The sequence below is a fragment of the Lampetra fluviatilis genome, chromosome 59 (assembly GCF_964198595.1).
Source record: "Lampetra fluviatilis chromosome 59, kcLamFluv1.1, whole genome shotgun sequence".
Taxonomy (NCBI): Eukaryota; Metazoa; Chordata; class Hyperoartia; order Petromyzontiformes; family Petromyzontidae; genus Lampetra; species Lampetra fluviatilis.
Genome location: NC_136333.1, coordinates 5,726,323 through 5,747,744, shown reverse-complemented (window position 1 = coordinate 5,747,744; position 21,422 = coordinate 5,726,323). Strand labels below are relative to the sequence as shown.

The 21,422-nt window shown below is 56.5% G+C and overlaps 1 protein-coding gene across 8 annotated transcripts in view; it reads left to right on the top strand.

The window, feature by feature from the left end:
• LOC144950846 (high affinity cAMP-specific and IBMX-insensitive 3',5'-cyclic phosphodiesterase 8B-like) overlaps nucleotides 1–21,422 on the top strand; it is a 79,000-nt gene that overhangs the window by 37,499 nt on the left and 20,079 nt on the right. For all 8 annotated transcript variants that reach the window (XM_078880973.1, XM_078880975.1, XM_078880974.1 and 5 more), the window contains 4 exons: nucleotides 15,751–15,941; nucleotides 17,113–17,172; nucleotides 17,841–17,898; nucleotides 20,233–20,321. In XM_078880973.1, the coding sequence (XP_078737099.1) occupies nucleotides 15,751–15,941; nucleotides 17,113–17,172; nucleotides 17,841–17,898; nucleotides 20,233–20,321 (398 nt within the window). The remainder of the gene's footprint in view (nucleotides 1–15,750; nucleotides 15,942–17,112; nucleotides 17,173–17,840; nucleotides 17,899–20,232; nucleotides 20,322–21,422) is intronic.

Sequence of the window (21,422 nt, the reverse complement as noted above, 5' to 3'; positions counted from 1 at the left end):
GATCACGGGAAGTGGGTTAAAAAACGACCGAAAGATTTGCACGGTCGTAAGCGCGCAAGCAAGCAAGTGAACTTAATATGAAGGATTTAACAAAGGGGAGCCCACGTGGGCGCTGTGGATCCTCCTTGGGGTTCCTCTGGGGCGCACGGATTAAATCAAGGATGCCGTCGGGGGCGGCGGATAGGGGAGAGACCAGTCCTCGTATTGGGGCTCCGGTGCGGTTTACGTTTGTAACGGGGGGGGGGGGGGTCCCTGTTTGCAAGAGAGAGGAGGATGACGATCAGTGGGTTTATTTTGCACGCCCCCCGGTTGAATAAAGGAAGACTGCACCGGACCGAAATGAAGGGACGCCACGTGGTGTCCACTGCCCTCCCCCCATACCCCCCCCCCCCCGTGCTCCACTTGATACAGATTTTTTGCTGTGACAGTTTCACCTGAAGACGGAAGCTTGTGTTGCCTCCGAAACGTCGTGATTTTATTGTTTTTATTTTTTATTCATTTTAATTTCATTTTTTTACCTACACGGTGACTTTACCGACAGAACTAAGAGTATGAATCCTTGCAGTCACGAAAGCTTCAAATCTAGAATTGAATAAAGGGGGCGATCCCTCGTGGTGTCTCTGCTGGGAGCGTTCCCACCCTGTCGGCTGGACAAGACAGCTGCCACTCGGCTGGTCAGTCAGTCAGTTTCGCAGTCGGGTCAGTCGTATTGGTGTTACCATGCGAGCCAGTCAATAGGAGATGGTGCGGGGGTTGGTAAGGGGGGGGGGTGCGTGGGGTCAAAGGTCACGAGCCGCACGCGCTCGGTGTTTGTTGTGCCGTTGCCATGGCGGTGACCGGGCCGGGTGTAGGGGGAGGACGCAGGAAGACACGGGGTGGAGGGGACACGGGGAGAAGGGTGCGAGTGTGCGTGCGTGTGTGTGTGTGCGTGGGGAGCGGTGGTGTAGCGGTTAGCGCGTTGCGCTATGAATCCGGCGACCCGGGTTCGATTCCCGCTCACGGCCAACACCGGTGACGATTATCTGAACCGGTCCTGGGCCTCCCCTAGGTCGACTCAGCCTCAAATGAGTACATGGTGCGGTGTGTAAACATCGCCACTGGGAAGACAAAGGCGGTCGGGCGTGGTGCTGGCCACCCACCCCCTCGTGTACCGTTCTGGCCTTTATAGGTGCTCGCTAACAGCACTTGCCCCAACAGCCTGTTAAGGGTACACGGGGGATCTTTTTTTGTTGCGTGCGTGGGAGTGCGTGTGCGCTGGGGGAGCGGTGGCGCAGCGGTTAGCGCTACAAAACCCGACGATCCGGGTTTAATTGCCGGCCACGGCGAACACCGGTGGTGATTACGTGAAGCAGTCCTGGGCCTCCCTTGGGTCGACTCGACCTTAAATTATCACCCACTCCCGCCGTGTACCGTGGCAGCTTTCATAGGTGCCGCCGCTTGCTAGCGCACTCGCTCCGACAGTCTGCTCCGGCTCTCCGTGGGGAAGAGAGGCGGTCGTGGTGGGGGGGGGGACCCTTTGTGTAGCGCGTGACGCCGCGTGTCCTGACGTGCGTTACAGTCGCACGGTGTGATTGTTCGGTGACCCTGGATCCCCAGACGAAAGACGTGCGGCTCGTTCGAAGGCGCGGGGCCAGGGCGGTGCCATCGGCAGACAACGGTCGGAGGAGGCCTTTCGATTCCTGCTCAGCTTGCAGCCCCGTTAGTTGGTAGCTGCCATTCTTGGACCGCGGTGGTGGTGGTGGTGGTGGAGCGGGCGTCCACTTAGGATCTTCACTCAAACCCGGTCTAGGTTGGTGAGAGTTTGAGCGTCACGCACTGCTCCATTTGGCACCATTCCTACCCCCTCTCTACCCCACCGCTTGCTGATGTGGAGGGGAAGTAGGTGGGGTTCGGGACTGTGGCTCGCGCAGATGCTCGCTGGCTGCGTTGAGCACTACGCGGTCCAGAGCTCCCTGGCTGACGGGAGAGAGAAAGCGGCAAGGCCTGTTCTTACTCGAACGCCATGGTGGCTATGAGATGTTAACCACCGCGCCTGATATACAGGAGGTCGTGGGTTCGATCCCGACCCTGACGCCTGCTGCTGTATATTTGGAGTTTGCGTGTCTCTCTCTCATCATCATCACGGTGGCTAGGAGATGTTAACTACCTCGCCTGATACACAGGAGGTCATGGGTTCGATCCCGACCCCGATGCCTGTCTATTTGGAGTCTGCGTGCCTCTTTCTCTTCCCGTGGTCGTGTGGATTTTTCTCCGGGTCCTCCGGTTTCCCCTCCCCCACCTCCAACATTTAGAAATATGTGTTTAGAGTATTTAGCTCCTGCTATAAATTTCCACGCGACGATAAGCCACTTTGTTGAGCCGTCATTTATGATAGCCAGGGCGCTCCGTAGCTGGGTGGGCCTTACCTGGTAGAATAAATACAAATCGTTTTATTACCTAGAATAGCCCTCGCCTGGGAATTAGGAGGTTTTACCGCAGCTTTTGGCTCGGGATTTCGGAGAGTCGTGCTACGCTGCGGGGATGCAGCGTAGTGGCGGGTTGCCTCGCTGGCCTACCACCACAGATCACACTCTCAACTCAGTCCGTAAATAAACCTGCCACTCGATTAGTCCACCATAAAGCGAAAGAGCGGGGGGTGATCCGATCATCACCCACCCCCCCCCCCCGAGGTTGAAGCCAGCGTGGTGCTGTGAGGACATTTGTCGCGAAAGGCCCCCCCCCCACCCAAGGGTTAAATCTCGGGTCCTCAAGGTTTGCTGGGACTTTTTTTTCCCCCGAGGGTCTAGGGCAGAGGTCGCAAACGGGTTTTGATTCCTTACCCGTACCCGTACCCGGCCGCACCAGGGTCGCAAATGGGTACCCGTTCCCTACCCGTACCCTACCCAATATGAGTGACAAACGGTTACTCACCAGTGACTCACGGTCTACCCGTACCCGGCCGCACCAGGGTCGCAAATGGGTACCCGTTCCCTACCCGTACCCTACCCAATATGAGTGACAAACGGTTACTCACCAGTGACTCACGGTCTACCCGTACCCGGCCGCACCAGGGTCGCAAACGGCTACCCGTACCCGGCTGGGTACGGGTAGCCGGTTATCGAGTAGGGTACGGGTATCGGGTACCCGGTTGCGACCTCTGGTCTAGGGTGACAGGAGGAAACTTGTCGGTCGTCGGTGGGGTGGAGCGGTGGAGGGAGAGCTGACTCTGAAAGCTTTGTTGGAGTCCCAACATTTTGGAGGAATTAGCCGTCGCCCTCCGCCCCGTGAGCGAGCGAGATGCGGTGCCATCTGCTGCCGAGGAGGGTCGAAGGGCCGGTCCAAGCCGCCGAGGCCAGGGTCAAGCGGCCCGGCAGGGTCGTGACCTCCCAAGCGAGCTGCTGAGGGTTGAGCGGCGATCGTGTGCGGGCGGCGCCCCGGCAGGACATCGTCACGACGACAGTCTTGACCACGGGGGGATGGGGTTCCGCACGGATTGGAAGGATGCCCTCGAGGGGAGGGGGGGGGGAGCGGGTTGGGGAGGGGGCGGGGGGGTAGAAGACCCTGCACTGATTGTAACAACCGCAGGGGCGATGCTCCCCTCGGCGTGCCAGGAAAGATCCTGGCAGGGATTCATCGACATCGCCTTGCCAGGTCAGCGTGCTGGGGGGAGGCTCGTGGAGCCCCGATGTGGTGTCAGGCCGTGGCAGTCACGCGCAGAAGTCATGTTTTGTGTCCGTCTGCTGCGGCAGAGGTGTATAGGGGAATCACGATGCGACCTACGCAGTGGTTCTCTGGGATGCTTCAGGGTAGGTGGAGGTGTGTTGGCGGGGTCACGTGGCCTGTATGCCCACCCACCCCATGTCCAGCCACCCACCTCACGCCCACCCACCTCATGTCCAACCACCCACCCCATGTCCAACCACCCACCCCATGTCCAACCACCCACCCCATGTCCAACCAGCCACCTCATGTCCAACCACCCACCCCATGTCCAACCACCCACCTCATGTCCAACCACCCACCCCATGTCCAACCACCCAACTCATGTCCAACCACCCACCCCATGCCCAACCACTCACCTCATGTCCAACCACTCACCCCATGTCCAACCACCCACCCCATGTCCAACCACCCACCCCATGTCCAACCACCCACCTCATGTCCAACCACCCACCCCATGTCCAACCACCCACCTCATGTCCAACCACCCACCTCATGTCCAACCACCCACCCCATGTCCAACCACCCACCCCATGCCCAACCACTCACCTCATGTCCAACCACTCACCCCATGTCCAACCACCCACCCCATGTCCAACCACCCACCCCATGCCCAACCACCCACCTCATGTCCAGCCACTCACCCCATGTCCAACCACCTCATGTCCAACCACCCACCCCATGTCCAGCCACTCACCCCATGTCCAGCCACTCACCCCATGTCCAACCACCCACCTCATGTCCAACCACCCACCCCATGTCCAGCCACTCACCCCATGTCCAACCACTCACCCCATGTCCAGCCACCCACCCCATGTCCAACCACCACCCCATGTCCAACCACCCACCTCATGTCCAACCACCCACCTCATGTCCAACCACCCACCCCATGTCCAACCACCACCCCATGTCCAACCACCCACCTCATGTCCAACCACCCACCCCATGTCCAGCCACTCACCCCATGTCCAACCACTCACCCCATGTCCAACCACCCACCCCATGTCCAACCACCCACCCCATGTCCAACCACCCACCCCATGTCCAGCCACCCACCCCATGTCCAACCACCCACCCCATGTCCAACCACTCACCCCATGTCCAGCCACCCACCCCATGTCCAACCACCCACCTCATGTCCAACCACCCACCTCATGTCCAGCCACTCACCCCATGTCCAACCACCTCATGTCCAACCACCCACCCCTTGTCCAGCCACTCACCCCATGTCCAACCACTCACCCCATGTCCAACCACCCACCTCATGTCCAACCACCCACCCCATGTCCAGCCACTCACCCCATGTCCAACCACTCACCCCATGTCCAGCCACCCACCCCATGTCCAACCACCACCCCATGTCCAACCACCCACCTCATGTCCAACCACCCACCTCATGTCCAACCACCCACCCCATGTCCAGCCACTCACCCCATGTCCAACCACCCACCCCATGTCCAACCACCCACCCCATGCCCAACCACCCACCCCATGTCCAACCACTCACCCCATGTCCAACCACCCACCTCATGTCCAACCACCCACCCCATGTCCAGCCACTCACCCCATGTCCAACCACTCACCCCATGTCCAACCACCCACCTCATGCCCAACCACCCACCTCATGTCTAACCACCCACCCCATGTCCAACCACCCACCCCATGTCCAACCACCCACCCCATGTCCAGCCACCCACCCCATGTCCAACCACCCACCCCATGTCCAACCACTCACCCCATGTCCAGCCACCCACCCCATGTCCAACCACCCACCTCATGTCCAACCACCCACCCCATGTCCAACCACTCACCCCATGTCCAACCACCCACCCCATGTCCAACCACCCACCCCATGTCCAACCACCCACCTCATGTCCAACCACCCACCCCATGTCCAGCCACTCACCCCATGTCCAACCACCCACCCCATGTCCAACCACCCACCCCATGTCCAACCACTCACCCCATGTCCAACCACCCACCCCATGTCCAGCCACTCACCCCATGCCCAACCACCCACCCCATGCCCAACCACCCACCCCATGCCCAACCACCTCATGTCCAACCACCCACCCCATGTCCAACCACCCACCCCATGTCCAACCACCTCATGTCCAACCACCTCATGTCCAGCCACTCACCCAATGTCCAACCACCCACCCCATGCCCAACCACCTCATGTTCAACCACCCACCCCATGTCCAACCACCCACCTCATGTCCAACCACCCACCCCATGTCCAACCACCCACCCCATGCCCAACCACCTCATGTCCAACCACCCACCTCACGCCCAACCACCCCATGTCCAACCACCCACCTCATGTCCAACCACCCACCCCATGTCCAACCACCCACCCCATGTCCAACCACCCACCCCATGCCCAACCACCTCATGTCCAACCACCCACCTCACGCCCAACCATCCCATGTCCAACCACCCACCTCATGTCCAACCACCCACCCCATATTCTCAGGTTTTTTCGGTAAAGTCACGTAGGTAAAACATTAAAAGTAATGAAAGTAAAATAAAACAAAACAAAAATAAAAATAAAATTCACGACGTTTCGGAGGCAACACAAGTCTCCGTCATCAGGTGGGACCGTCACAGCCAGATTAGCTGCATCAAGTGAAGCAATGATTCAAAATGTAATCCCTTATAAGCAAGTTGAAGGGGGGGAGGAGAGGGGGGGGGGAGTTCATCAGAATGTGGTAGCCAATGAATGGAACGTATCGGGAGGGAGGGGGGGTGGGAGGGGGAGGGAGCCAACAAAACATTTGGCGACGGCTTGGACGCGGCTGCTGCGCACGCCAACACAATGGGCAGAAAGGGGGGAGGGGAGGTCTGATACACATGATAGAATAAAGGAACGAAAATGCCCATGTTTATACCAATGCAGGCTGAAAAATGAAGAGAGTACTGTTAAAAATAACTGGGGATGTTAACACTCGGTGAAGTAAATTAAAATAGTGCCTGTCAGATAAGATGGTCCAAAAAGTGTAATTAAGTCTTTTTTGCGTGGTTAATAACATCTTTCCAGTGATTACTGAGTTTGTACCCATCATCACGGTTGAAATTATGTCTGTGTTTGTATATTTGTATGGCTTCGTGTACAAACCTTTGATGGTAGCCAGGAGGCTTGCAGAGAACCTTGGTCTCGGAAAAGACAATATCATGAGAGCCCGCCGAGTTGTAGCAATGATCGGCAACGGCCGAAGAATCAGTTCTGCCGTGTTTCAGATCTGACTTGTGCTCGCGGACACGATCAGCAACATGACGTTTTGTTTCTCCAATGTAGCAATCACCACAAATGCAACTCAATTTGTAGACTCCAGGATACTGTAAGTCAGGAACGACATCCTTCACAGATGGAATCAGATCACGGATTTTATGCACTGTGTTGAATCGGACTTGGATCTTATGTTTGTTTAGAATTTTGGAGATCTTTTTGGTCACGCCTGCTATGTATGGTAACGTGATAGTTTTGGTCGGAGTTTCATGTGGTTGTTTCTGTGTGGTGGGAGAGACAGCTTGGCGGATAGTACGGTCAGAGTATCCGTTCATCCTGAGGGCCCGATGTACATGTCTTAATTCATCAGCCAGGTGGTGTTGGTCAGAAATGCCATGGGCTCTGTGGTATAGCGTTTTGATGAGAGAATTCTTTTGAGATGGGTGGTGGTGGGAATCCGGTTTCAGGTAGGAATCTGTGTGGGTGGCTTTCCTGTAGACAGAATGTCCCAAGGATCCGTCAAGCCTCCTCTTAAACAGAATATCCAAGAATGGTAGTTTACCGTCTTTCTCCACTTCCATGGTGAATCTGATAGATGGGTGTCTAGAATTGATGTGGTCCAAGAAGTGGTTCAATGCTGGGAGGCCATGTGGCCAGATGACGAAAGTGTCATCCACATATCTCTTCCACAGGGAAGGACGCAGGGTGGATGTCTGGATGGCGTCTGATTCAAACTTTTCCATGAAAATGTTGGCTATAACTGGTGACAAGGGGGAGCCCATAGGGGTACCCTCATTCTGTTTGTAGAAGGTGCCATTCCAGGTAAAATAGGTGTTGGTGAGGCAATGCCTAACCAGCGCAGGTACATCAGAATTCAATCCCTGTTGGACTAAGTCCTCAATTATTGTTAGGGTGTCCGGTACTGGGACTTTGGTAAACAAAGATACTACATCAAAGCTGACGAGAATGTCATCAGGAGATAGTACCATGTCCTTAACCATAGAGACTAATTGGGTTGAGTTGAGTACTGCCGAAGAGGTCTTGCCTGTGAAGGGGAGCAGAGTATCTGATAGAAAACGGGCTAGTTTGTACGTCGGAGAGTTTATCGTCGACACGATGGGTCGTAGCGGGGTGCCTTCTTTATGGATTTTAGGAAGACCATAGAGTCTGGGAGGTCTTGCCGCCGATGGTTTTAGAGAGGGACGTTTGCTTGGTTCGATTAGGGAAGTCGAACTCATGATGATACTGTTGGTTTTTGTCGTTAGGCTTTTAGTGGGATCGTTTTTAATTTTGGAGTAACTCCCATCATTAAGAAGGTCCAGGATTTTGTTGTTGTATGAATCTTTATCCATGATGACCGTGGCATTGCCCTTGTCTGCCGAGAGGATGACTATATCATCTCTCTTTTTTAAATTCGCGAGTTCAGAGCGTTCGCACCCACCCCATGTCCAACCACCCACCCCATGTCCAACCACCCACCTCACGCCCAACCACCTCATGTCCAACCACCCACCTCACGCCCAACCACCTCATGTCCAACCACCCACCCCATGTCCAACCACCCACCCCATGTCCAACCACCTCATGTCCAACCACCCACCTCATGTCCAACTACCCACCCCATGTCCAACCACCCACCTCATGTCCAACCACCCACCCCATGTCCAACCACCCACCCCATGTCCAGCCACTCACCCCATGCCCAACCACCCACCCCATGTCCAACCACCCACCCCATGTCCAACCACCCACCCCATGCCCAACCACCTCATGTCCAACCACCCACCTCACGCCCAACCACCTCATGTCCAACCACCCACCCCATGTCCAACCACCCACCCCATGTCCAACCACCCACCCCATGCCCAACCACCTCATGCCCAACCACCCACCTCATGTCCTGCCACTCACCGGGCTGGAGAAAGCGATGTGTCTCAGCAGTGCCAGTGGGCTCGAGGCGGTTACCTACCAGCAACAATAACGGCGGCGCTCCGTGACAGTGGTTACCACACAACAGTCTATGTAGGCTGTGCAGGACCTTTGCGTGTGTGTGTGTGTCTTGTTGATGCATGCATTGTGGAGGGCAGTTATTTCAGCTGCATTGCAGAATCCTCACAATGTGGGTGGCAGGGTGGATGGGTGTGTGGGTAGCATGTTGGGTGGATGGGTGGGTGGATGGGTGAGTGACAGAGTGGATGGCTGGGTAGCAGAGTGTATGGATGGATGGGTGTGTGGCAAGGTGGATTGGTGGGTGGGTGTCAGGGTGGATGGGTGGCAGGGTGGATGGGTGGCAGGGTGGCAGGCTGGATGGGTGGCAGGCTGGATGGATGGGTGTGTGGCAAGGTGGATTGGTGGGTGGGTGTCAGGGTGGATGCGTAGCAGGGTGGATGGGTGGCAGGGTGGCAGGCTGGATGGGTGGGTGCCAGGTTTATGAGTAGGTGGGTGGCAGGGTGGATGGGTGGGTGCTAGGTTTATGAGTAGGTGGGTGTGTGGGTGGCAGGGTGGCAGGCTGGATGGGTGGCAGGGTGGATGGATGGGTGCCAGGTTTATGAGTAGGTGGGTGGCAGGGTGGGTGGGTGGCAGGCTGGATGGGTGGATGCCAGGTTTATGAGTGGCTGGGTGGTAGGGTGGCAAGCTGGGTGGGTGGTGTGCGAATATATTTTTGTCTGGCTGGGTAGGACAACCTGTTGGCCAACTGCGTGACTAGGAGGCCGAGTTCATAGCGTGGGTGCCGAGCTGTGTGTCTGATTTACCGAACTCTTCCGCCGGATGAGCTCGTGCACCACTGGCAACTCGCTATGTCGCCGACTGATGTTCTGGCTGTCAGGCTGAGTGTCTAGTAGTCTGCCTAGCCAGCCCAGCGTCTTGCTGGCTGACTGGCTGGCTGACTAGCTGAGTGGCTGATTACTGGCTAGCTTAGCTGGCGAGCCACTCGACAGCCGGAGTGGCCAGTTTGTCGTGCTTCCTTGCGAGACGAGGGGCTAGCCTAGCGACGATTAGTTTGTCCGGCTGGATAGCTGGGCGTGCGTGCGTGCGTTTGTGTGCGTGCGCGCCACCCATCCCCTCGTGCGTGCCGTGTCGGCCTTCGCAGGTGCCACTCGCTGACAGCACTTGCCCCAACGACCTGTTCAAGGCTGTCACGGGGTGGTGTATTTACGTGCCCTTTATCAGTGGCGCAGCCGGTCGGCGCTTTGCCCTGCGTACCCGGCGAACCCGAGTCGGATCCCGGCACCGGATCGCCACCCAATGATTACAGCGGCGAATATTCGAACCCGTGTCCTGGGCCATGCTCCTTGGACATACTCCTGGGGTGAGACAAATGCGTGCGTGCGTGCGTGGGTGGGTACTGGCCACCCCCCACTCCTGGGTGCGTGCCCTTTGCCGGCCTTCGCAGGTGCTGCTCGCGAGCTCGCTCCGTCTGCCTCGCAGCACTTGCCCCGCCAGTTCGTGTGGAGGCTACACGGGGGATCGCGTCGCCTTTGTCCCAAGTGCCCTTTAGCCCGAGAGACGCGGGAGAGAGCAGGGGGGACGGAGACACACACGGGTGGGGGGGTGGGGGGAGTGGGAGGAGGTGTGGGGGGAGGGGGTGGGAGAGGGGGTGGGGGGTGGGGGAGGAGGAGAGGTGGGAGGTGTGGGGGGAGGTGTGGGGGGAAGGGTGGGGGGAGGGGGTGGGGGAGGAGCGGGGTGTGGGGGGAGGATGGGGGTGGAGGGGAGGAGGGGCGGGGGGTGGAGGGGAGGAGGGGTGGGAGGGGGTGTGGGGGGAGGAGGGGGGATGGGGGGGGTTACGAGGGGGGGGTTACGAGGGGGGGGTTACGAGGGGGGGGTTACGAGGGGGGGGTTACGAGGGGGGGGGGTTACGAGGGGGGGGGGTTACGAGGGGGGGGGGTTACGAGGGGGGGGGGTTACGAGGGGGGGGGGTTACGAGGGGGGGGGTTACGGGGGCGGTGGGGGGGTTACGAGGGGGGGGTTACGAGGGGTTACGAGGGGGGAGGAGGGGGGATGGGGAGGGTTACGAGGGGGGGGGGTTACGGGGGCGGTGGGGGGGGTTACGAGGGGGGGGTTACGAGGGGGGAGGAGGGGGGAGGAGGGGGGATGGGGAGGGTTACGAGGGGAGGGGTTACGGGGGCGGTGGGGGGGGTTACGAGGGGGGGGGTTACGGGGGCGGTGGGGGGGGTTACGAGGGGGGGGGTTACGGGGGCGGTGGGGGGGGTTACGAGGGGGGGGGTTACGGGGGCGGTGGGGGGGGTTACGAGGGGGGGGGTTACGGGGGCGGTGGGGGGGGTTCAGGGGGGGGGCTGACCGCCAGCACTGTGGCTCTATAATGGCCACTGACCTTCAGTCGCTTTTTGTTGCTGCTATTAATACGCGCAAACGACCGAGGCGCGTTCATTATGTTTCATTTCGCTTATAGCCACAAACATTCGTCGTGTGCCTTTAATGTTGTCGGACAGACACACACACACGACATAGTATACACCGTACACACACACACAGACACATACACACAGTACATACACGCACACCGTACACACACGCACACCGTACACACACACACGCAAATGCACACACAGCACATACACACACATTACACACACGCATTACACACACTACACACACACTACACACCCACACATTACACACATTACACACACATTACACACACACACATTACACACACACACATTACACATACACACGCACAATCCATATAACACGCGCACATACAGTACACGCACGTACAGTACACGCACGTGACCGCCCTGAGTGCGTGCGTGGCCATCGCCGTTGCCAGGGTAGCGGTTGTCATGGCGACCGGAGAGCGGCGGCAGCAGCAGCAGCACCGAGAATTTGGAGTAAAAGAAAAAAAATCATTCCCGATGCATCCGCCACTGCGTTCACTCACACAACAACAACAGCAACAACAACCGCCGTTTAACCACTAAGTGGTGGTGGTGTCACCACGGCGCTTGTGCCAGGCTAGGTGCAGGAGGGTCACGGGGCAGATCCAGGTACCATGGGTTGACTGCCGTGCCAGGCTAGGTGCAGGAGGAGGTCACGGGACAGACCTCGGTGCCATGGGTTGACTGCCGTGCCAGGCTAGGTGCAGGAGGGTCACGGGGCAGATCCAGGTACCATGGGTTGACTGCCGTGCCAGGCTAGGTGCAGGAGGAGGTCACGGGACAGACCTCGGTGCCATGGGTTGACTGCCGTGCCAGGCTAGGTGCAGGAGGACGAGGTCACGGGACAGACCCAGCAGGTGCCATGGGTTGACTGCCGTGCCAGGCTAGGTGCAGGAGGAGGGGGTCACGGGACAGACCCAGCAGGTGCCATGGGTTGACTGCCGTGCCAGTCTAGGTGCAGGAGGATGAGGTCACGGGACAGACCCAGGTGCCATGGGTTGGCTGACTGAGATGACTGGCAGATGCACAAGCTGTGCCCCCCACTTTCCTGACTCGCTGCATTTTATCTGCCCGCCGCTCCGCTCGTTGTTGTGAGCGTCGCTCCTCTGCCTTCCGTTGTTGCCTCCAACTGTCCTTCACGAGCCTCCTCCACAGAGGCCGATCTTGACACCGCTGGTACCGGTCTTCGACAAGTCCACTCAGCTCCACATCCTCCTGTAACCACATCAGCTCCATCTCTAGCGTCCTCTCTCCAGCTAAACGTAATACACTTACAAAGACAAAAAGCCCCCGTATAGCCATTAATAGACTTGGGGCAAGTGCTGTTAGCGAGCACCTGTGAAGGCCAGCACGGCACACGGGGTGGGGGGTCATTATGTTAACACATGGCAGCAGGCACTCATTTTGGCCTCGAGCGGGAATCGAACTCGTGTCTCCGCATTCGTAGCGCAGCACACAAACCACTGCACCACCACTCCCCATTGCTTGGTTCTGACCACGCCACCTTCTACACTAACAGCACTTGCCCCCAAAAGTATATTAAGGCTGCACGGGGGGTCTTTGTGTGCGTATCTGCGTGCGTATCTGCGTGCGTAAGCGTGTGTGCGCGCGCGTGTGCGTGCGCGCGCACCCCTCCACGTAGGTTGGATTTGCTTTTATCGCCCGTGCCCTTGAGACGCTGTTATCGTACCGATGGCACGGCCGCCTTGTCTCGGACGGACCGTATAATAGGCGCTCGCTAACAGCTCCGGCTATCGCTATGCGCAAACCAGGCCGGGTTTCATTCCGTGTGTGCGCGTACGTGCCTTTCAGTTGCCAGAGCTCAGCCCTACGAGTTCCGGCGGGCCCGAGTTCGATTCCCGGCCACGGCTAACGTCGGCGTGCGGAAATCTGAACTGCTGCCGTGCCTCCCCACCAAGGTCGACGCCGCCTGAAATGAGTAGTTGCTGCAGCGTGTAAATTGTTAGCACTGGGGAGACAAAGGTGGTCGGGTGTGGTCGGTAGCTCCACCACCACCGCCACCACCGCGCGCACTGCGTGCCGAGCCAGCCTTTATCGGCGCTGGATCATGGCACTTGCCCCAACAGTCTGTGTAGTTCATCTTCTTGGTTCTTTCGGTAAAGTCACGTAGAATGGAAATAATAAAATAATTTTTTTTTTACATAATCAAATAATTCTCACGACGTCCTCAGGTGGAGAACAGGTCTGTCGAGTAGACAGACCTGTTCTCCACCTGAGGACGGCTGCTTGCGTTGTGGCCGAAACGTCGTGAGAATTATTTGATTACGTTTTATTTTTATTTTTTTATTATTTCCATTCTACGTGACTTTACTGAAAGAACCAAGAAGATGAATCCCTGCAGTCACGAAAGCTTTAAATCGAAATTTAGTCTGTGTAGTTGATTTGAAGCTTTCGTGACTGCAAGAATCCATACTCTTTGGTTCTTTCGGTAAAGCCACGTGGGTAGAAATACAACAATAGATCACGACGTTTCGATCGCAACACAAGCAACCGTCATCAGTAGTTTCCTTGCTGTGGTTGTCTAACGTGATGACGAGTGCTTGCGTTGCGATCGAAACGTCGTGATCTATTGTTTTTTCTACTGATGTGACTTTACCGAAAGAAATAAAAGAGTTTGAGCCTGTGTAGTCTACACGGCCATTCTTTGTTCTTTTTTTGGATAATGGTGATGACGATGACAACAATCATCACCATGATCATCGTCATCTCAAGCCCTCTCAATATGCATCCTTATAATAATATCATACCTGTCAACCCATACGGTGTACCCGTATTGTTGTAGAGGGGAAATTGAGTTTTCAGGTCCGTACGGCGTACAGCCGTTTCAATACGGGCAACAAAATGGTTTGTCTATTTGTGTTTCTCCCTTGTTATGGTGACTTTGTGGGATGAATGTGTTGAGATGTATAAGGTGCACGGGGTGACCAATAAGGTCTGAATTGGTCTGTAATAAGGTAGGGCACTGTGATAAGGGGTTGACAGGTATGTAATATCCATGATCATAATGATGATAATGATGGTGACACGGAGGCTAATAGTGACCGAAACGATAATCGTGATGATTACGATGCCATTGATGAGAATGATCATTAATCGCCGTGATGACGTCGGCGATGATGGACAGGGGTTGAGAAGAATGGCAGGACGGCTACTTGCGTTGTGGCCGAAACGTCGTGAGAATTATTTTATTATGTTTTATTTTTATTATTCTATTATTTCAATTCTACGTGACTTTACCGAAAGAACCAATAAGAAGAAAAATGGCAGCGACGTTAATCGTAGTGATATTTACATTGTGCTTTGCTCTAATGCCTCGACAACTCAAAGCGACTTAACACCACATCTCAAACATTGAAAGGGGAACCCCCCCACCCCATAGTGGCAGCTGTCTCTGCGCAGCACACAATGTGGCTCAGCGCTTAGCCTTGCAGGCGGGCGTTAGTCTGCCAGTAGGGGGTGGTGATCGTTGTGTACGTTGAACTTCTTTCGCACCATACGTAGCCAACCGTGCTAATCGGAGGTGCCGGTGAAGCACAACAAACTAAACTCGTAAAGTAGTTCTCAAGAAATGAGTTTGTCAATCTAGATGATGATTTAAAAGTGCATCATAGCTCCAGCGGATTCCTAATATTGGAAAGAAGAGCGTTCCAGACGGCCACACGATGCGGTGACCACCATGTTTGTTCGATGGCTAGCAGCCAAAAGCCGCTGCTGCTGCTGCTGCGGTTTATGCTCCTTCACGAGATCAGCTGAGGTATTGTGGTTTGTTCGTGGCAAGCTGTGTGGTCTAGCCTAGGGGCACCCCCAGGGGCAGCTGTCCCTGCACGGCACAACGTGACTCAGCGCTTGGCCTGACCATCGTCGTCAGAATGACACGGTGCAAGCAACCACACCGACTATGGCGATGGCGTCGTTGGTCGTGCCGACGACCGTGACGACGACGACGATGACATCGTTGATCGTGACGATGACGACAATGACGTCGTTGATCGTGACGACGACGATGACGTCGTTGACCGTGACGACGACGACAATGACGTCGTTGATCGTGACGACGACGACGATGACGTCGTTGATCGTGACGACGACGATGACGTCGTTGACCGTGACGACGACCATGACGTCGTTGGTCGTGACGACGATGACATCGTTGATCGTGACGACGACGATGACGTCGTTGACCGTGACGACGACCATGACATCGTTGGTCGTGACGACGACGACGATGACGTCGTTGATCGTGCCGACGACCGTGACGACGACGACCATGACGTCGTTGATCGTGACGTCGACCATGACGTCTATGATTGTGACGACGACGACGATAACGTCGTTTGCCGCCTCCCTCCCTCCCCCTCCTTGCGGTGGCTGCGTCGGTGCCCCCCCCCCCCCCCCGGGCAGGCGCTGCTGGTGTTTGCGCGCGAGGACAGCCAGAGCGACGGGTTCTGGTGGGCGTGCGAGCGCGCCGCATACCGCTGCGCCATCGCCCACTCGGCCGAGGCGGCGCTCGGCCTCGTCCTGGCCTCCCACCCGGACCTCGTGGTCGTCGATGGCCGCAGCTCGCAGCACTTCAGCGCCGAGGCCGTGTGCAGGTGAGCGTCCGGCCACTCGCCAAATTTTTGCCGATTTCGCCAAATCTCCACGGCAACCGCCCTTTCGTGGAATTGCAACTCTCCGGCTCGCCCGCCACCGGGGATAGAGCGTTGCCCCCTCGCACGCTTTGGGCTTTCTCGGGGGGTGCCCCGGGTTTCCTCCCGCGCGCGCGCGCGTGTACGCGCTCGTTTCGTTGGCTGATAAACACCTTGATATCTAGCGGACCGCAGAGCTTGGTAGTAATTTGGCACCGACTCAGACTGCGTGGCGGCTGCTGCTGCTGCTGCTTTCCCACTCCTCGTCTGTGGTGCTTCCTCCTGGCGCCTCTGAGTCGTCCTCTCTGAGTCGTCCCCTCTGAGTCGACCTCTCTGAGTCGTCCTCTCTGAGTGGTCCTCTCCGAGTCGTCCTCTCTGAGTCGTCCCCTCTGAGTCGTCCCCTCTGAGTCGTCCCCTCTGAGTCATCCTCTTCGAGTCGTCCCCTCTGAGTCATCCCTCTGAGTCGTCCCTCTGAGTTGTCCCCTCTTGAGTCGTCCTCTGAGTCGTTCTCTCTGAGTCGTCCTCTCTGAGTCGTCCTCTCTGAGTCGTCCTCTCTGAGTCGTCCTCTCCGAGTCGTTCTCTCCGAGTCGTCCTCTCCGAGTCGTCCTCTCTGAATCGTCCTCTCCGAGTCGTCCTCTCCGAGTCGTCCTCTCCGAGTCGTCCTCTCCGAGTCGTCCTCTCTGCGTCGTCCCTCTGAGTCGTCCCTCTGAGTCGTCCTCTCTGAGTCGTCCTCTCCGAGTCGTCCTCTCCGAGTCGTCCTCTCTGCGTCGTCCCTCTGAGTCGTCCCTCTGAGTCGTTCTCTCTGAGTCGTCCTCTCTGAGTCGTCCTCTCTGAGTCGTCCTCTCTGAGTCGTCCTCTCTGAGTCGTCCTCTCCGAGTCGTCCTCTCCGAGTCGTCCTCTCTGAGTCGTCCTCTCCGAGTCGTCCTCTCTGAGTCGTCCTCTCCGAGTCGTCCCCTCTGAGTCGTCCCTCTGAGTCGTCCTCTCCGAGTTGGAGGCAGTCGCCCTCCAACAACAACGGAGGGCGGAGGAGCGACGCTCACAACAACGAGCGGAGCGCCGAGCAGCTCGCTAACAGCACTTGCCCCAACAGTCTGTTAAGGCTACACAGGGGATCTTTGTCTTTGTGTGTGTGCAGGTCTATTAGGGCGACGAAAGATTCGGAGCACACAGTGCTGGTGGTAGTCACCAGAAAAATGTGAGTTCCCGCGAATACCACGATAAACACCACAACCACCACCACCACAATCACCACAATCACAATCACCACAATCACCACAACCACAATCACCACAATCACCACAATCACCACAACCACAATCGCCACAAACACAATCGCCACAAACACAATCGCCACAACCACAATCACCACAACAAGCACAATCACCACCACCACAATCACCACAACCACAATCACCACAATCACCACAACCACAATCACCACAACCACAATCGCCACAACCACAATCACCACAACCACAATCACCACAATCACCACAACCACAATCACCACAATCACAATCGCCACAACCACAATCACCACAATCACCGCAACTACAATCACCACAACCACCAGCACCACCACAACCACAAAAAAATGAGCCCCCCAATGCGGTGTATAAACATCAGCACTGGGGAGACAAAGGCGGTCAGGTGTAATACTTGCCGCACTACCCCTGGTGTACTGTGTATGTACGCTAAGCTTCTTTCGCACCATACGTAGCCAACCTTGCTAATCGGAGTGTGCGTCTCACAAACATCACTTGCCCCAACAGCATGTTGAAGGCTAGACGTGGGATCTTTGTCTTGTGTGTGTGTGTGTCTCTCTCTCTTCCCGCCCTCACCCCACACCCGTGTCCAACTCAGACCGTCTGATCAGGAGGAGGAGAGCATCCTGCCCCTGCTCACAGCTGGCTTCACGCGGGTAAGCAAGCGAGATCCCATGAACCGCGCGACTCGCACAGAAACGATCGGCCGATGAATCTTCTCCAGAGGTCGCAAACGGGTTTTGATTCCTTACCCGTACCGGTACCCGGCCGCACCAGGGTCGCAAACGGGTACCCGTACCCGATACCCGGCCGGGTACGAGTAGCCGGGTATCGGGTAGGGTACGGGTATCGGGTACCCGATTGCGACCTCTGGGATGAAGCCACGTTGCAGGCGCGGGTGGGTTGATTCTAGGAACTTGAATTGTGAGAAGAGACAAGACGTTGGGAATTGAGTGACAAACGGTTACTCACCAGTGACTCACGGCCTACCCGTACCCGTACCCGGCCGCACCAGGGTCGCAAACGGGTACCCGGCCGGGTACGGGTAGCCGGGGCTGACACAGTTTAGAGAATCGTTTGCAGATTTTTTTGGAAAAAATGTGAAAATCAAATGAGACTTGGCACCACAGGGACAAATTCCACACCAGCACGTGGGGACGTGTGTGTGTGTGCGCTAGAGGGGTGTGCGTGTGCGTGTGTGGTAGAGGTGTGGGGTGTGTGTGTGCTCGATGTGTGTGTGGGGTGTGTGTGTGCTCGATGTGTGTGTGTGTGAGGTGTGTGTGTGTGAGGTGTGTGTGTGCTCGATGTGTGTGTGTGAGGTGTGTGTGTGCTCGATGTGTGTGTGTGAGGTGTGTGTGTACTCGATGTGTGTGTGTGAGGTGTGTGTGTGTGAGGTGTGTGTGTGTGAGGTGTGTGTGTGCTCGATGTGTGTGTGTGAGGTGTGTGTGTGCTCGATGTGTGTGTGTGAGGTGTGTGTGTACTCGATGTGTGTGTGTACTCGATGTGTGTGTGTGAGGTGTGTGTGTGTGAGGTGTGTGTGTGTGAGGTGTGTGTGTGTGAGGTGTGTGTGTGTGAGGTGTGTGTGTGTGAGGTGTGTGTGTGTGAGGTGTGTGTGTGTGAGGTGTGTGTGTGTGAGGTGTGTGTGTGTGAGGTGTGTGTGAGGTGTGTGTGTGTGAGGTGTGTGTGTGTGAGGTGTGTGTGTGTGAGGTGTGTGTGTGTGAGGTGTGTGTGTGCTTGAGGTGTGTGTGTGCGAGGTGTGTGTGAGGTGTGTGTGTGCTTGAGGTGTGTGTGTGTGAGGTGTGTGTGTGTGAGGTGTGTGTGTGTGAGGTGTGTGTGTGTGAGGTGTGTGTGTCTGAGGTGTGTGTGTGTGAGGTGTGTGTGTGCTCGAGGTGTGTGTGTGCTCGATGTGTGTGTGTGAGGTGTGTGTGTGTGAGGTGTGTGTGTGTGAGGTGTGTGTGTGCTCGATGTGTGTGTGTGTGTGAGGTGTGTGTGTGTGAGGTGTGTGTGTGCTCGATGTGTGTGTGTGAGGTGTGTGTGTGTGAGGTGTGTGTGTGTGAGGTGTGTGTGTGCTCGATGTGTGTGTGTGAGGTGTGTGTGTGTGCGCTAGAGTGGTAGCGAAGTGGCTAGCGCGCTCCACTAAGAACTCAACTACCAGAGTTCGATTCCCGCTCACAATCAACACCAGGGACGATTATGTGAACTGGTCCTGGGGGCTCATCCCCTAGGTCGACTCAGCCTCAAATGAGTACCTGGTGCGGTGTGTAAATATCGCAACTGGGGAGACAAAGGCGGCCGGGCGTGGTGCTGGCCACCCACCCCCTCGTGTGCCGTGCCGGCCTTCATAGGTGCTCGCTAACAGCACTTGCCCCTACAGTCTGTTAAGGTTATACCGGGGATCTTTGTCTTTGTTTTTCGAGGTGTGGGTATGAGGTGTATGTGTGTACTAGAGGTGTGGGGTCTGTGTGTATGTGCTAAAGGTGTGTGTGTGCACTGGAGGTGTGATGAGTGTGTGTGTGTGGGTGTGTGCTAAAGGTGTGTGTGTGTGTGTGTGCTAAATGTGTGTGTGCACTGGAGGTGTGATGAGTGTGTGTGTGTGGGTGTGTGTGTGTGTACTAAAGGTTTGTGTGTGTGTGTGTGCACTGGAGGTGCGATGAGTGTGTGTGTGTGGAGAGCAGTGGTAGTGCGGTTAGGGCGCTGCACTACGGACCCGGCTGCCCGAGTTCAATTCCCGCTCACGGCCACCAACACCACTGTGACGATTTATCTGAACCGGTCCTGGGCCTCCCCTAGGTCGATTCGGCCTCAAATCAGCAGATTGTATAAACATCGTCACTGGGGGGACGGAGGTCGGCCGGGGCGCGGTGCTGGCCACCCACCCCCTCGTGTGCCGTGCCGGCCTTCGCAGGCCCTCATCGCTGACAGCACTTGCCCCGACAGTCTGCTAAGGCTACACGGGGCGGGCGGGCGGGCGGGGACTTTTGTCTTTGTAGAGGTTCGTGGAGGACCACCGGGTGAGCGTCTGCTACAACGAGCTGCTGCAGCTGGAGCACGGGGAGCTCCGTGCCAGCTTCAAACTCAGGTGCGCGAATCTCGCCTGTGTTACCATGACTCCCATGAACATCGATCGCCCCTCGATTGCCCCTCGATCGCCCATTGATTATTCCTCGATCGCCCATCGATCACCCTTCCATCTCCCATCGATCACCCATGCATCACCCCTCGATTGCCCATTGATCGCTCATTGGTGATCCTTCCATTGATCACCCACGGATCATGCATGGATAACCTATTGATCACAAACTGATCACACATAGATCAATATTTAATAACCCTTTGATCTCCATCCAATGACACATTGATCACACATTGATCACCAATTGATCACCCATCGATCACTCATCGATCACCCTTCCATCTCACATCGATCAACCATCGATCACCCATCGATCACCCATTGATCAACCATCGATCACTCATCATTCATCCTTCGAGATCTCCCATCGATCGCCCATCAGATCAGACCAGCAACCCCCCCACCCCCCCCCCCTAATTAATTATAATTAAAGAGATGTCCTGTGCTCGATTGAGCATTGAGGCATCGCTTGGTGCACGTCTCCCCCACGTTACAGCTGCTGCAGAGCCAGTGGTGGAAATTCCACGTTCCTATGGCAGGTGCGAGCCTATCGAGAGGGACGACCGCCGTTGAGCTTCCCCACAGAGTGGCGCTCGTTTGTATCGCGCGTGCCCGGACGGACGACGGTGCCGAGTAGACGCCCAAGCGCGACGGCGAGTTGAGGAGCTTCCGACTGGGAGCCGCTCGCTCTGCCGCCGTTGGCTTCCAGCAGCAATTGATAACGAATCTTAGTAGCTGATGGTGGCGGCGGCGATGGTGACGGTGGTGACGATGATGACGGTGATGACAATGGTGACGATGATGACGAAGGTGGCGATGGTGATGGTGGTGACGATGGTGACGATGATGGTGACGATGGTGTCGATGATGACGAAGGTGGCGATGGTGACGATGATGACGAAGGTGGCGATGGTGATGGTGGTGGCGATGGTGACGGCGACAATAGTGATGGCGACGACGATGATGAAGGTGATGATGATGATGACGATGATGACGATGATGACGATGATGATGGTCATGGCAACAATGATGACGTTGATGGTAAAG